General features: G+C 41.9%; 1 protein-coding gene across 1 annotated transcript; it reads right to left on the reverse strand.

Moving 5' to 3' along the window:
- Positions 1-1,944: 1,944 nt before the first annotated feature.
- Positions 1,945-15,753, reverse strand: mmp14b (matrix metallopeptidase 14b (membrane-inserted)). Its single transcript, XM_054596139.1, has 10 exons — positions 15,156-15,753; positions 7,244-7,392; positions 7,014-7,136; positions 6,480-6,787; positions 5,876-6,037; positions 5,446-5,606; positions 5,225-5,363; positions 4,939-5,089; positions 3,673-3,788; positions 1,945-3,545 (listed from the first exon to the last, which is right to left on the reverse strand). The coding sequence occupies exons 1-10, from the start codon at positions 15,252-15,254 to the stop codon at positions 3,097-3,099; spliced, it is 1,857 nt and encodes a 618-aa protein (XP_054452114.1). The 5' UTR covers positions 15,255-15,753; the 3' UTR covers positions 1,945-3,096.
- Positions 15,754-16,017: the final 264 nt, after the last annotated feature.

A 16,017-nucleotide genomic window follows, 5' to 3' on the forward strand; every position in this document is an offset into this window, starting at 1 on the left:
TCACGTCCTTGTTGCCAGGCAGAGTGCAACACTAACCATTCTCTGTTAACCATTCAGTCTCATTAACCGGGAAAATCCTCATGCAATTACAGATATTCTATTATGAGACACAATACCCTGAGAGCAGGACTTCCCCTATTTGGAAGTTTCCACTCCAAATGTGTATAGCTTGCCGGCTATACACATGCCAACTGTAACAGGCACAGGAAGTGTTCAGCGCAGAGGCAGAAACATAAAAGGAGCTTGTTAATGACGTCTGCTGAGTAGGGTTTGATGTAGACGGATGAGATTTTGAGGTTAGTGAATGTGATGTGAGGCACTTGGCACGGAGAAATGGACAGAGAAGTTTGTGTTTGTAACTCTGCTTTTGTGGAAAGTGAAGAGCTGCACTTGAATCAGAGCTACCTTTTCGTTTATCTAGGTGAAATGTGAGAGCCAGAGGAGCAGAGGTGGCTGAAAGAAGCCGGGGCAGTGTGGTGTACTCTATTGTCGGGCTTTGTGAAAAAAGGAGTGAGTCATTTTGCAGACAGTGAAGAAAAAGCTCTCCAGTTACACAGAGAGAAGAGAAAGGAGGGCTCTGTGGGGAAGAATTATGCTGAGCCGAACCTTTTCCTCGCTCTGTAGAATCAGCTGGCGAAAACAGAAAACATCAAAATAGTGACCCTTGGCTAGATGTCTGATGTGTGCGAGCCATGGAGATGATTTGACAAATAGAAGATGCTTACTGAAACCTGCTGAAGAGAAAGAAAACTCCCAAAACACATGATCTTTCCTTATGTATCTTTTATTGTGACCATGATGTAGTCAAAAAAATCCAATCAAACATATCCAAACCAACCCCCTCCCCCACCCCGCGTCCTGCTGTGTGTCTGGCCTACATGATGCAGTTGGAATTCCAGATGTTGCTCATGGAATTCTGCTCCATCTCTGGCATCCAAATGTGACTTAACCCTCCTCCCTACTCCCTCCTCTCTCCCCCCCACAAAAAGCCTCGTGACTTCTCTCTCTAGCCCCCAGCTCTTCAAGACACTGTAGCAAAGTGGAGACAAATGGGCGCCCTAACTCTATTTGGGCACAATAGGAAAATACCTCATCATTTTCATTGCTGTAATCATAACATATCATAGAGGCGATGACTCCCACCCACTCTTTCTCTTGCAGTCAGTCATCTTTACAGTGGGTTTAATGGCTGTATGGCAGTTGTTCATTAGTGGGATCATTAAGGAGTGAGGAAACGCCTAAGTTTGCTGTTTGAGCTTTTATTGGCCCATGGTGGATGGGAGTGTACATATACATAAACAAATAAATGCATTTATAGCTGTGCAAAACATGCATGAGAGCATGCATGCATTGCTATACTTGTGGGGACGTTCATTGACCACATTCACACATCGAGCCCTTCATAGAACATTAAACTTCTCCACTGCTTATCAAGCCCTTTGTCCAAACCTTTAGCATTGGAGAAAAGAACACTTTCCTCATCCACCTTCTCTTGTGAAGAGGTTTTGGTCCTCATAAGTGTGGACAAGAACACACACACCCTGTCGCTCTAACTGTATAGCTGAGATATGTTTTCCTGCTGTGCAGCAACGACTTTACACAATCCTCTTCATCCCTGTTTCTACTTAAGCTTTGGATCCAGTCCGCGTTTTCCGACCCAGATTCCGGCCTGCCAGTTTCCGAGCCCCAGTAAAGAAGAGTGATGCAGTCGGGGAGCAAGAAACCTGGAGGTCCAGGAAGACTGGGGAGGACCAGACGGGTGAGATATGATAATATGAGAGCTAAAGGCGAAGAGTACAGGTAAGAGCTGGATTATATGAAAGCAGTTGGGACCTAGGTGGAAATCTTGCCGCATTAAGGGAGTGAGTGGCTCCAGTTCTGCTCAAAGCAGCTAACAGAAAGATGACACAGAGAAAGATATATTAAGGGAATGGTTCTCTAAGTGAAAATCAAAGCACAGAAAGCCGTTTGAAATGACTTTATTTTGAAAGCAAAGCTTAAAAATAAAAGTGAGTAAGGACACACACACACACACACAATCTCATTGAGAAAACTAGATCATTATCAGTATCAGTATCACTAGTATCATTATCATTGTTGTTAAACTACTTATAACCCCTGATCAGTAATATAGCACCATGACTTCAAAACTGTAAACAAGTACAATGACAAAAAGGAGTCATTTTTTTAGATCTTCAATTTATTTCATTTGAGATGGATTCAAGGTGAAAAAAATAAAAAACAATCAAGTTTCAAGAATACATAACCCCCTTCCCCATTCACTGTCCCCACACATTTATAAAATTAAGGCCACTTTAAAAACTGTATGTCACTGTCCAGCAGGACTTTTTAATGACAATGTACAAAAACACATTCTTTACACGTAGGACAACAACAAGAATAGTATTAGTCATAATAATAATGACAACATCATTTATAATAATAATCAGAACTAGAGACATTGATATAAAAAAGGCAAAGACAGAGTCGTATTTATTGATCTCATGCTTCATAAAGACTTCAGCTAATGTTTTGTTTCCCTTTTTTGTTCCCTACCGGCTGACATGTTACTCTACTGAAAGATTAAAAAAACACCATGACAAAGCCACTGTGGTTTCAAAAATGTGTGTGCTAATGTGAGTGTGTTCAAGTTAACAAGGGGAACGAACGAACGATAAAACACGCTCTTTGCTTACTCCTAAGCACATGCCAGAATGTGCGTCATGGAGATGCAGGTTTCGAAGCGGAAATTCACGAGGACACAAACACTGACCACTGACAAAAACTAAAAATAAGACTTTGAAAAAAGGCTAAAACAAACAGCAATGAGCTGGCGTCAGTAACCACGAGGAGAGAGGCAGAGGCAGAAGGGAGAGAGAGAGAAAAAAATGGAAGGATGGAGTGGTTGAGCGATGGAGCAAAAGGAATCTGGCAGTGGTAAGAAATATTTTAAAATGCAAGTCTGGTGCTTTTCCTCCTGCTCTCTGAGTTTGTATCTCTTCTGCTCTCTTTTTCTGGGTTTTGGATTTCCTTCCACTTATTTTTCTCTTTCTCGCCCCTGTCTTTCCCTCCTCTCTTCCTCCCCTCCTCCTCCGTCTACACCTTGTCCAGTAAAGATCGTTGGCAGTAGAGGAGTCGGCGGGGGGTACCGTACCGACGGAAAAACACCAAGGCAGCCAGAGTCGCAATCACACACACTAACAGGAACAGCGGCACCACCACAGCCGCTGCTCCACTGCCACCCCCGAATCCCTCCTCCTTATCCACTTCAATGATGATCACCTCCGTATCCTCCTCCTTCTCCGTCTCCCTCTCTCTTTCCCTCTCTCTATCTCTGGTTCTGTCCTTATCCTCCCTCCCCTTGTCCTTCTCCCTCTCCTTGTCCTTGTCGTGTCCGCCACCGCCTCTTCCTCCGTCCGTCTTGGGGTCTTCATTGGGGCAGCCCATCCAGTCACGGAGTGCTGATTTGGGGTATCCGGACTCCACACGCATCATCTGGTTGTTGAACTTCCAGTACTTGTTGGCTTTGTAGAAGTAGGTGTACACTGTGGGGTTGAAGAATGAAATGTGAGAAGAAAACCAGAACTCAGCAGAAAAGCAACTTCTACAAGTATTGGTTCATACTAAGGAGTCGGGAAATAGTCTAGGTAATAACATACACGCCACCCTTACCTTGATCTTTGCTCATAAAGGCTGCCTTGATGTTGTCAGGCACTCCTTGCCACACACTAATATCTTTTGGATAGCCACTGTCAACGCTTCGTGAGTCTTCGTTGAAACGGTAATATCTAAACAGAGAATGGAAGTGGAAAGGTAAAGAGAGGAACAGCTATGGTGAGTTAGTGGTCTACTTGTGAGCCCTGAAAGACCTGACTATTGACTGCTACTTGCACTAAAGGACTTGAGACTTGTTCTGTAATAACATTAGATTTGACTTGGACTTGTCCCTAAAGACATGGGATTTAACTTGGACTTGCCCAAAAGGACTTGAAACTTGACTTGAAACTTGTTCTGACAGACATCATATATGACTTGGACTTGTCTCTGATGACATAAAACTTGACTTGGAATTGCCCTAACATATTTGACATGCAGGTATCTCAAATTATTTGAGACCTGACTTGTACTTGTACCTATGTCAAGAAATATAGGAGACTTGACTTTTCTTCGACTAAAGGACTTAAGATTTGACTTTTCATTTGCCCAAAGGATTTTGGACTTGACTTGTGACTTGTTCCGACAGAAGTGAGACTTGACTTCGAACTGGCCGTCAGGACTTGAGTCTTCACTTAGACTTCCTCTTAAGAACTTGTGACTTTACACGAAGCTTGTAAAAGACAAGAGCCTTGACTTAAGACTTGACTTGGAGACCTGACCTGGATTTTCTCTTGACCCCAAAAACTTGAAAATGTGCTTTAGTGATTCTGCTGAACTAAACCACCAAGCAGATCACAAAATGGATGTGTTGTATAGAAATATGGCAGACAGATTGGTGTAACTCTTTCAAAGCCTGCATTGTTTTTATTTTTTAAATAACAGCATAGGGTATCCACATAAACAGAGTCCATAAAGAGTGTCTTCATGGACTCTGTTTATGTGGGTGGCTGATTGCACCATAATCAGTGACTATTGTGTAAATACATTGGGGCTTAGCAAGCTTTAAAGTTCCTGAAGGTTTATTTCAATGTTTAAATGAGATACAGGTTTGTAATTCAGGATAAGTGACTGACCTCAAGCTTTTGACCTTATATGGTCAATATTTAAACATATCATTTGATGGTGTTGACACAAATGAATGCTCTTTAGAATCAGTAGTTTATAAACCCTCAGTAGAGTTTCATCATGGGATATGACACACACACACACACACACGCACACGCACACACACACACACACACACACGCACACGCACACGCACACGCACGCAAGATGACTTACTTGTTTGCTCTGAAGTAATATGTCTGTCCAGTGGGGGTGTAGTAGAGAGCAGTGTCTATTCGATCTTTGGGAAGCCCAGTGCCTATTTCCCTGAGACTCTTAGGGAAACCAGGATCCAGAATGGATTCAGTGAACACCCAATACTTGTCCCCTGGAGAGAGAGAGAGAGAGAGAAAGGAAGAAAGTTGCACAAATTAGTTAACTGAAAGATGTTGACAGTTTGATGATGCCTGCTTTCAAGAGACGTCTTTTCAATGTTATGTTACTATTCTGAAGCCAGCCTTGCCTTTAAAGAAAACAAATTTCCCATCTTCCCTTTCAAAAGCGGCATTGATATGGGTGGACAATCCTCTCCAAAATTGGCCAATCGGCATGGGATATCCTTCCAGAACATGGTTGTTACGTACCCTCCAGAACCATTTTTCCTGAAAGTGAAAAGACATTTATTAACAGCCTGTTCGACAAAAACTGTCGTATTACAAGTCAAACCAGGTTGTGCGAGTTTACCTTGAACACAAACATTTCTCCTCTGAGGATGGCGATGGTGTCGAAGTGTCCGTCACAGATGTTGGGGCCAAAGTGAGGCTTGTCTGGTGCATATGTGGGGTCTGGGTTGTGGTTCGGCGTACGGGGTGATACATAGGGGGGCTGAGGGCCTGATCCAGACCCTATGTGAGCAAGGACATATGAAAATGAATTTTGTAAACTTAATCTCAGCGTTTATGCTTCATCTACTGCTGGTTCTGTTGGAGCCAATGGAATTTAATGATCCCTAATGGCGAAAATAGATTATTGTAGCAAAAATAGAAAGGGTCTTATACATCATTGGAAAGACTCAAAGTTTTATATCTACCTTTCTTCAGATTTCTGGTGGTATATCACTTCAGTTAGGCTAATAAAGATGGTGATTTGGATAGCCAAAGATCAGATAACGTACCATAAAGTTGCTGTATGCCTCTGCGATCGTCGTCAGGAAGCTGGAAGTTGTCGGTGTCCATCCACTGGTAGAAGGGAGCCATGATGGCTGAAGGGTCGTTGGAGTGCTCCAGACCCAAAGCATGGCCCAGTTCATGGACCGCAACCAGGAATAAATCATTACCTGAAACAGTGTCAACACCAAAACACCAGTTAATAGGACTCTATTTGAGTTTGCTCTTGAAGTAGAAGCAGTAAATATTGCAGTTTCCTAATTTTTATGTGACTCAAATGCACACAAATAGTTATCACTTCAGTAAATCAAAGATTAAATGATCTGCTGATCATAAGAGGATGCGTCACTCAAACAGCTGACTGTCTCAAGCTACTTGTCTGCTGTACTCCAGAAATAAACACTTCTCCATTTCTGCAGTATCAACATAGCAGACTGGACATGTTGCTGCCTGTGTTTTGCCCACAACAGCAGCATTTATAGTCCTGCTGACTCCGAACATACAGAGTCTCCTCCCAACATTGGCATCATCAGTTTTAGGGTAATCCCCATAGAAAAAAGTTCCCTCATTTATCAAAATGTCAGTTTCAACATAGATTCAACAGAGCCTCACCTAACAGATCCTTGTTCCCAATTGTCCACGGCTCAGCCGCATCAAAGTGGGTGTCCCCACCGATGCCATTACCGGGGAAATAGGCGTGTGCTAGGAAGCCCCCCTCTCCATCGAATGGGCTGCTGTCGCCATGGAAACCCTCGGCGAAGAAGAGCATTATGTCGGCAAACTCTTCCACCTTGTCCCGTATGTAACTGTATGGAATTTCCCGGAATCGAAGCGGGGTAACGCCCTCCCACACCTTGAAGGCCTTCCTGATGGCCTCGTTGCTCTCGTACTCACCCACCTTAGGGGTGTAGTTCTGTATACTGCAGAGTGTGTGGTTGTGTGAGGGGGGGATGGTGAAAAAAGGTAAGACATGAAATGATTTACTCATTATAGAAAAGAAAAACCTTTCAGTTGCTCAACAGTCCCCACGTCAGTCTGGGTTTCCTCATGTCAGTTCATTGGGTACAAAGACAAGATTAAGCAAAACGATTTTAGCATTAGGTACTGTTCCATCATGCCTCTAGAGACAGCACATTGCTGACTTACGAGAAAGTGATATCAGTCTTGTCCCATTTAAGGCCCTGGATGGCGTATCGCTTCCTCCTCAGGTTGGTCTTCAGCTCGGCACCAAACTTATCCGGCACGCCACAGCGCGGTCGCTTCATGGCCCTGCCAATGACAATACATAGTCCACTCAAAACACGGCAAAAGATAGTTTAAATTTGAAAGGCTGCACTTTTTCTACATGTAGAATACAGCTGTTTGAGGTTGCTCACTCAATCGTGTTGGTGTCAAAGGTGCCAGTGACGCTGAGGCCGTAGAACCTCTGCATGGCGCCGATGGCCGAGGAGACGGACTGAGGGGAGCGGAGGGCGTGGGTCCTCATGTCCCCTGGGGGCAGGTAACCGTACTGCTGAAGCCATGACTTTAAAGCAAAACAAAAAGGGGAGATCAGTTTGAGTCATGAGAAATATTGCAAAATGAAACCAAGGAAACTCCAGTCTCAGTACAGAGAGAAAAAAAAGGTTTAATTGGAAACAGAGCCATAAACAAGTCCTATATCATCTGATTCTTGTTGTTTTGCAAAGCTGAACCAGGGTAAATTAACTATTTGGTGTGATGTGGATAATGAGTTACAGGGATTACAAGTGCAGGATGTTTTTTAATGCGAATGCAGCAACAACACATTCCTCACGGACAGCGAAAATAAGCTCTTGAGTAACTTCTCTCTGTGTTTTGATAAGTGGATATTTGGACAGTCAGAGCAACATCATTTTTCAAGTACCTGGCATGTCTCCCTTTAATGACTAAACACAAAAGCTATTCAACCATCAACATTGAGCTTTCCACTGAAGACCATATTTTAGCATGAGAGAAGCTTAAGCCCCCATTAAAGCGTTAAACAAAGAGTTCAGGTTCAGGTTTCAAGACCCTACGAGAGAAACTGAACGAGGAAACCCCCCTCAAAGAGTTAAAGATTAACTTCAGTTTCTACATTGAAGTTACTCTGTAGCCACTTGTTTGTGTTTCAGTGCAGATTGCAACACTTATACCTGAACTCTTCCCTGTTGTTGAGTTTGTGATGAAAACAGTAGTTTGAAGCCATTAAAGCACATATTCTGATGATCAATGAGTTCTTCAGGCCACCAGATCCCTGGGTCTCAGCTTAGCTTGACCTTACTTTCCCCTGGAAACCCATTTCACTGCGGTGCCGGTTGGACATCTGGACCTGTTCCAGCAGCTTCGCTCCGCACCTCTCCCACACAGCTTCTCCTAAACTCTTTCCCTTTTATGCTAGAGCTGAAAAATAACACTGAGGCTATTGTGAGCGCTGTGAGAAACGAATCCCCTTTGATATTCTGCTGTACACAATTACTTTGTGAGCTTGTAGTGAACCTTTTAGGATGTGTTTTGTTTTTTTCCTTGCACGCTAGGGCTTGATCGGACTTAACTAACAGTGATCTGTTATGCACAGTTCTGATTAAAAACCATAGGGGTAGTGCGTGTTTGTGCAATAAGGAGGATTGAAAAGAGAGAGAAAAAAAAGATAGGGAGTGTCCCAGGGTGAGACTCAGGCCTTGGGCAACCTCAACCGATGTCTCCAGTAGAGCGGCAGCGTCAGTCAGTAATTTAACTGGGAATTTCTTCCTCTGCGCATCCAAACCTCAAAGTCAAACTCTTCCCCCCACGTCAATGTCCATGTCTTCGCCTCGTCACTCCACCCCTTCTCCGCTCTTCTCCCTCATCCCTCTCTTATGGAAAACCCAGAGACTTCAGGGTAAATACTCATGAACAACCACACCCAGAGCCTCTCAATTGTTGCTGTATGGACCTTTTCATTGCTATTATGTTGATAGAGCAACAGCTGTGATCCCTGTTTACTTCCTGTCAGCTATGGCATTGACAAAGCTTGCAACAGAAAATAATATGGAGCCTATTTAGGTTTAAATCCTAATAGGTGCAAGATACAATGAATGAATACAAAACATGTTTAAATGCCTTGTTTCTGCAGTTTTCCACTGATAAAGTACAGTACAAAGCAAAGTAGTGCTGACAGAGATCATCTGATATGTTTTCAGGTCTGTAGGTTTCTATTCACACATGGCTGTAATTGTGTGAGTTTGGGCAGCAGTGAATGGCAAAATGGCATTTTGGAGGCCATTGAGGGTCTAATCTCTCCCTCTCTGTCTTTCCTTGGGAGACATGGAGCTCTCCGTGTTTAGACTTCACCCCTGAATGAGCCCTTTCTGGATCTGACTCACCCATGGAGCTCCAGAGGACACATAAAGACTCACTGTTTTCTACTGTTCCAGCACATCCACATAAGCGGGAAAGTTAAACACAAACTTTAGCATCTCACAATGTATTTCACTGTGATTATAAGAAAAAGCGTACTTGAAACCTCATTCTTCTCTTTCAGATATACACTGTTTTCTTTTTGACAAAATCCTAACTTTAAGATAAAACTCAGTCAAAAGACTGCTGTTGAATGACACTGAACACTTGTTTTAACTTTAAGGCTCCCACACCTCTTTCTCGAGTCCCTAAGGTGACTTGACAAAGTCTTATTCACTGTTGAATGCTGCTATTTTTGACCAGACTAATGAGCTGAGTAACTAAAGCTGAAGCAGGAAGAGGGAATGTTCACTATTTACAGTGGCGCAGGAGATGACAGCCCAAGCTAATACAGTCTTTTGATGTAGAAAAGTGGTTCTGAACCACTCATATGCTCACGGCCTTGTCCAATGAACTCAAATACCCTGTCACTGACAACCCATAATTTCCATTATTTATATATTACTTTTAGCTAACAATTTCAACCATTACTTTAAGCAAACTATTTTAACTGTATATTCATTAGTTTTAATACCTATTTTAATCATTTATCCAGTACTTAAAGCTAACTATTTTTACTGTTTATTCATTACTTTAAGCTAACTATTAAAACATTTTATCCAGTACTTGAAGCTCACTATTTTAAGTGTTTATCCATTACTTCAAGCTAACTGTTTTAAGTGTTTATCCATTACTTTAAGCTAACTGTTTTAAGAGTTTATCCATTACTTTAAGCTAACTATTTTAACTTTGTATCCAGTACTTTAAGCTAACTGTTTCCCTGTTTATCCATACCTTTAATCTAACTACTTGATCTGTTTATCTATTACTTTAAGATAACTATTTTAACTTTGTATCCAGTACTTTAAGCTAACTATTTCACTGGTTATCCATAACTTTTAGCAAACTATTTTATCTGTTTACCCATTACTTTAAGCTAACAATTTCAACTGTTATGCATTACTTTGTGCAAATTATTTTAACCGTTTTAACCACTTTTTAAATTCAAATAACAAGTTAATTTTTTTTCTACTAAGTTGAGCTACTCCACAATCTTTCCACATACAGCCTAAGGTAACCTACTGTACCCCCGGCTGAGAATAACTGATGTAGAACACTCAAACTGCTGCATAAAAACCCTTTACTATTAAAGTCACTCTTGATCCTTTGAGTTCTAACAACGCACAGACATAGAGAAGCACAGAGCAAAGGTACTTCTAGGAAGCCAAATCCAGGATTTTGAGGTAAAGGGCGCAGCTCGCTTATATGCAGTGATGTGAGTTTATTGTTTAATGGAAGAATCCACAAGAATCAAACAACGGTTGCTATGGATGTCAGGAGGCATAGTGCTCATTTTGCATAGGATGACAAGAGGGACACGGAGGGATTGCATTTCAGAAAAGAAAGAGAGTCAGTTGTTCCGTTTGGTGAGGGCCAATGGAAAAAAAACTTTGGTCAACAGCAATGGGAGTCCAACTGAGGCATGCTGGGTATACAGCACACACACAGCTTCTCATGACACATCTACTCAGTCTGTCCAGCGAGCTGCACTAGCATGTCAGACGTGTGCTCCCACTACACGTTCAACAGCTCGTTATTGTCTTGTGATTCTGTGTGTTTGCATGTGTGAGGGAGTTTGTGTGTAGGTATGTTCAGCACAACACATGAAAATCTGACTTTTTTAAATTCTTCATGCTGTATGAACATTTGCCTGAGGCTAATGCTGTTTCTTTAGGATAACATGTGTGATGTTGCTGACCCCTCTGGCCAGGAGCTCCTCAACACACGTGTAAAAAGGTCTTTAAATGTGTATGTGGGCGTGTGTGTGTGTGTGTGTGTGTGTGTGTGTGTGTGTGTGTGTGTGTGTGTGTGTGTGTGTGTGTGTGTGTGTGTGTAAATCTACCAGCTGCTGTCTATTAAAACAACCCTTCTCCAGCCAACAACAATAGGACCAGGTGACACAAGAGTGGAAAAACACTCATATCTGCCAATGTCATTTGAGCAATAAGTCAATCCCAAGCAAATCTCGAAGCGCAGGAAAATGCTTCCCCAACATTTGGCTCATTGCTTGCTTCCTTTATGAACAGGAAATGAGGTAATGACTTTGCGTATTACCTTATTTCCCGTAACACCTCCTATCTTTCCTCAGGGAGGCTGCCTTCGGGCCACCCACTGGTGATCTCAAGGATGTGGCTTTTGTCTAAAAACAACTCACACTTCCTTCCTTCCTTCCTTGTGCTGAATGACTAGTAAGACATCAGGATGGGACTGGTTCAGAGTTAAACCAATCTGAATTCTCTCAGTCCACTGCTTATTCTTGTTAGCAGCACAAGGAAAGAGACACATATTCATACAGGATGTGTGTGCATGACAACTATGATCTACATCCTGTCCAATTCAACTGGATAATTGCTCCATTTTCCAACTGTCCTTTTCCCAGATTGCATCACTCCAATCGCCACAATGCCCTCCTTTCTAGTCGTCAACAGGCTCCTCTCTGTCTTCCCGACTATGCTTTCATCATCTCATTTCATTTACATTTATCTTCCTCTGCAGTGAATGACCTCAGCATTTAGCCATTCCTTTGTGCGTGTGCATAAGAAAAAGATCTGTGCACATATGAGATTAGATGTGTGTTATGTGTGTGTGTTTGCCGTTGAGTCTCACACACACTTGATTGCTGACACACCAAAGTGTTTTTAGTGGCTTAGGAAAACCCACTTCCTGTCTCTACCACAGACCACAGGAAATGACATCTGCATCCTTATAACCCCTGACTGTTTCTCTGCCCACTCAGACTGACGGAACTACACTCAACCACTCACTTAATTAAACTTATTGTGAATTAAAACACAACCTACTCAAGAGGTTTGTGGAGGCAACATATGTGATCACAAACATCCCATGTTTGAATGACATAAGGAGAGACAAAGGAAGCAGTGGTTTTAAAAAAAAACAACATAAAAACATAGGAGGTGAATCCCTAAGTGAACATAAACTTATTGAACAAACACACTTTCCAGGGCACTTCAGGCCAAGCCCGCCCTGGCACTTTGGTGCATTTTTCCAAAGATACTTGATAGCCTTTCTACTTAATACAACCCCAAAAATCCCCTATGTTCCCTTGTGATGTAGCTTAAACATTACATTACAGTCATTTAGCAGACGCTTTTATCCAAAGCGACTTACAGTCAGTAGTATATTACATATCATTCACCCATTCACACACTGATGACAGGCTACCATGCAAGGTGCCACCATCAGACTCTAACTAACATTCATCATCCAGTCCACACCGATGGCAAGCCTTCGGGAGCAACTTGGGGTTAAGTGTCTTGCCCAAGGACACATCCACTGCCGAAGCCGGGTATCGAACCACCGACCCTCTGATTGGAGAACTACCTTGCTCTCCACTACGCCACAGCCGCCCGCCAGCTTAAAGTTGGACATTCATGCCTTGGGTTACTGGTTGATAAATGTTGATGTTGGCGTTCTTTTTGATGGTGTAGATACAAGAAGATCAACTCAAAATGAAAGTCTTTATATGATTAAACCTATTTCCAAAGTAAGAAATAACCTTTCACTCATCTCCATGTTTCAATTCATGGTTGATAACTATCGCAGCCTTGCTGTCTTCCTCCAGGATAAATTACAGAAATAAAAATGTGTGTGACTACCTTCTTTTATTTTCATACATTTCCTGTAGTTCTTTTTGCTGATAAAAGAAAAATGGCTTGGACATTGTTGTAAGTGCTGGATCTCCCTAGCATCTATTATGTCCGCCATTGAAGCCTATAAATTGTTTAGCATTACTTGATACAATAAAAATGTTAAACTTTATTTGGCAATTTGTAGCCTAGCATCAGGAGAGAGTCAGAACACTGTTTGGCGCCATTTTTAAAAAATGAACCCACTATCCATTGTTGAATCATCTAATAATCAATCAAGAAAATCCTTGAAATTTGCTTCCTTAGTTAAGCTACTGCATTAGCCACTTGCTAAATATATGCTCATTTGAACACTTTACAAACATCTGTAATTTGATTTATAGAGAAAGAGAATATTGTTGTGTTTTTACTTTATTGATCTTATTTGGGAAATATAAATCCATATTGCTCTTGTGCTAACACATTTTACTGATGGTAACAATCCTTTAAGAGCCTCAGAAAATATTAATATCTTAAATTTGATTGTTGTATGTAGGTCAATGAAATTTCTTCCACTAGCTAAACTGGAATTATAATCCCATAGGAAGGATACAATGACTAGAGAGATGTTTGACGCCACTGTACGGCCTACCAAAATCATTTAGACCTCACTGCTCTTAGACACACACACACACACACACACACACACACACACACACACACACACACACACAGAGAGAGAGAGTATTTAGTAATTATACTGAGGGAAGCAGGTGGGTAGGGGTATATCATAAGAAACTAACTTCCTGCAAGATAAATACAGAACTTCCTGATGCTACACTGGCTGTGGGGATGGAGGACTGCTGACACTGCAGACCGAACAGATCCAATCTGAGTAAACAGTACAGAACAGAGAAGCATAGGGAAGCGATTCCCTGATCTACAGCACTATATAGACCTGGTACCTGAGCTCACAGGGTTACTGGAAGTCTTTAATGATCAGAACTAGAGTTCAAACTGTGGGTGTTTTTTAACAACTGACCATGGCTGAGATGCTGAAGAACCTCCCACATTGTAAAACCCACCTCCTCCGAGTCAGCTGAGCCATAACTTAGGACAGATGTCAACAATTACATCTCCTCATCCCTCTGAATAACTGCACCCACAACTATCAATTCCCCCACTCCATTCCGAAAAAAAAGTTGCCTCTGTCTCTGCCCCGACCACAATACAAGCTTTCTCCTCATTTGCTTTTTTTCTCTTGCATTACCACTTTTGCCCTCTCAGCATTTCTCAGTGTTTTCACGAGCGCTATCATCATTATGGGCTGCTTCCTCTAACCCAGGGTCAAAGCCATTCCCATATCCCTGCGCCAACTACAGGCAACTGTTGAAATTACAAACTTTTAACAAAGCCATTATGGTGGTCACAAACAAAACCAGTATAGTACTATATGCAGACCTGTGAAATCAAGTTTTTATTTTGTTTAGCAGGATCCTTCCCTCCTACATATGAGGGTTCAGCATATTTCTCAGTCACTCATTATTAAAACTTTTCTGAACCCTAAATGCATTTCCTTATCCAAGCTTTGTTTATCCTTCCTCAACTCTAGATGTATTCATTGAATTTTAAATATCTGTTTTGGTTATATTTATCTGACTTATTCCTCTTTACTGCATTTCTTCATCTGCATTCCTCTCACATTTTTTTATTGGAAGCATGGAGGCTTTATTTTGGATTAATCTGGCTTTATTCCTTGATTTTGACTCAGGTTTAGATTCATAATCCTGAGTTTATGTATCTGGTTATATTCCTTGATTCTTAGTTTACTCATCTGACTTGATATCTAGATCATTGGGTTATTTATCTGGCTTCATTTCTTGATTTTGGATTTATGTATCTAGCTTTATTCCTTGATTCTGGCTTAATTTATCTGGCTTAATTATAAATGTATACATCTGGCTTTATTCCTTAATTATGACTCTTGATTTTTTTAATCTATCTTAATTCCTTAATTCTGGATTTATTTATCTAGCCTCATTCCTCGATTCCGTGTTTATTTATCTGGCTTTATTTCTTAGTTCTGGATGATTTTATCTAACTCTATTGCTTGATTCTGCATTTATTTATCTGACTTTATGCCTCTATTCTGGATGTATTGTCTTCTCTATTTGGCTTATTCCTCCCCTCTGGATTTATTCCTCACCTCTGGACTGATTTGTCGCTCCGTCGCTCCATGTGCGCTCAGCTCCCACACCACTGCCAGCAGCAGCAGTCGGACAAGCATTTTGAGCTCCCGTGCCATCACTTGACTCTCCAAAAAAAAACACAATACAAAATAGACAGATCTTCCTGTAACAGTTCGCGTAACCTTCACTTTGCTATTTGTCAAAACATTGTCTGTGAAAAAACGTTTCCTATAAACTAAAACGGTGAAACCGAGATCGACTTGGCGCAAAGCACTAAAAGAGTTTCCAGAAGATATGCGCCCCTTCTTACTTGAGTTGCCTAAACCACGAACAGTAATTGTCCGGTGTGCATTTTTCTTGCGCTTTGGTGAAGTTTAACCAAACTATTAGAGGTTACTGGGAGCAGGAAGTCTGAACAGGGCTCTGCGGCTGGAGGCTGTGCGTATTTTATGTCCAAATTCAGTTTGCGCTTTGCTCCAGATGTTGCAGCCGACTTTGTTTTCATGAAGCAGTCCCGACTCCTCGCTGTCCTCTCTTCTCTACCCTTCAGTCGGCTTATTTTGATCCCCTCTCCTCTTCCCCTCTCTCCCCGCTGCAGACGTGGTAGTTTGATACTCCCCGGGGACCTAAGCTGGAAAGTAGAGGGTTGTAAACCTCCCCCTCCTAAATCAGCCCGCCCCTCTGACATGGAGGGCTGGAATCAACTGGGTGACCTTCGCATTAGACTTGGCACCGTTTGCTTTTACTCTTAGCCTGTGATTAAATGCCTTAATGCTCCATAAAATGCATAAAGCTATTATTATTTGCAGAGAAGAGAGCGCAAACACGTAGCCGAACGACACATTTCGCAGTTCAACTATTTGGAACACAATGAACTCA

Source organism: Anoplopoma fimbria, chromosome 3 (assembly GCF_027596085.1).
Source record: "Anoplopoma fimbria isolate UVic2021 breed Golden Eagle Sablefish chromosome 3, Afim_UVic_2022, whole genome shotgun sequence".
NCBI lineage: Eukaryota > Metazoa > Chordata > Actinopteri > Perciformes > Anoplopomatidae > Anoplopoma > Anoplopoma fimbria.